General features: G+C 19.8%; 1 protein-coding gene across 1 annotated transcript; it reads right to left on the bottom strand.

Moving 5' to 3' along the window:
* Nucleotides 1–1,116, bottom strand: PRSY57_0018100 (hypothetical protein; the record flags this gene model as incomplete). The annotated part of the gene is made up of 1 exon (XM_020114253.1): nucleotides 1–1,116. A coding segment is annotated over one exon (1,116 nt), but the record flags the coding sequence as incomplete, so codon positions are not given.

A 1,116-nucleotide genomic window follows, 5' to 3' on the forward strand; every position in this document is an offset into this window, starting at 1 on the left:
TTCTTTTAAAAACAAATATCCTATTACTCGTATTTCCTATAGAATTTTTTTTTTTCCCCAACCTCGATGAAGTAAATGAACTAAGTTTATGTTTTAATTTATCATATAATCCAAGTTGGGTGTTCATTTCTTTATTATCCTTTAATACGTTATTATCCATTTTATTAAATAAAGGATATGATGTATAATTATTTATATCGCTAGATATTATTAAACCATTTGATGAATATTCACTAATTTCAGATATATCAAAAAATAATTCAGGTATTTTATTAATTTCGTTATATATTTTTTTATTACATTCATTCATAGATATAAATAAAAGTTCTTCATATGATTTTTCACTTTTTAATTTTTCTAATTCTTTTCTTATATAATCAATTCTTGTCTCTTTATTTTCTTCTTTTTTAAGAGATGGCATTAATTTTGTATGTAATAAATCTAAACGCATATTATTACAACATTTGTTGTTACCACAACTATTGTTGTTACCAAATCTATTGTTGTTACCACAACAAGTGTTGTTACCAAATCTATTGTTGTTACCACAACAAGTGTTGTTACCAAATCTATTGTTATTATTTGATGAAGCCCTTTTATTATGATTAACAAATATATCATATGTATATTCTACAAACATTGCCATTTTTTCATATATGAATATATCTTTATTTATTTCATCTGTATTTATGATACTTTTATTCTTTCCTATATAATTTAAAATATTCAATATATCAACAAAATAAAAAAAATTTTTTAAATGTGTAAAATATATAGTATTAAAAATAAAGAAAAATCCTGATTTGTCATTTACTACATTAATAAAAATATTATTAAAATTATTATATTCTGATTGACTCTCTTTTATTTTATAATTAATTAAATCATTAGATGGTATAACTAGATGATCTTTCGATTTATATACATTTTTCTTATAGATATCATCATTATAGTAATATTCATTTCCATCTTCATACATGTTATTAGTGAATACTTGATCATCTTTATAACACATAATATTAGATATGTAATTTTTACAATTTTCATCATCATTATATATAAAACAATTCTCTTTCTTATTTGTATAAAAATTATAAATATATAATAAAGATTTTA

Source organism: Plasmodium reichenowi, assembly GCF_001601855.1.
Source record: "Plasmodium reichenowi strain SY57 chromosome Unknown, whole genome shotgun sequence".
Taxonomy (NCBI): domain Eukaryota; phylum Apicomplexa; class Aconoidasida; order Haemosporida; family Plasmodiidae; genus Plasmodium; species Plasmodium reichenowi.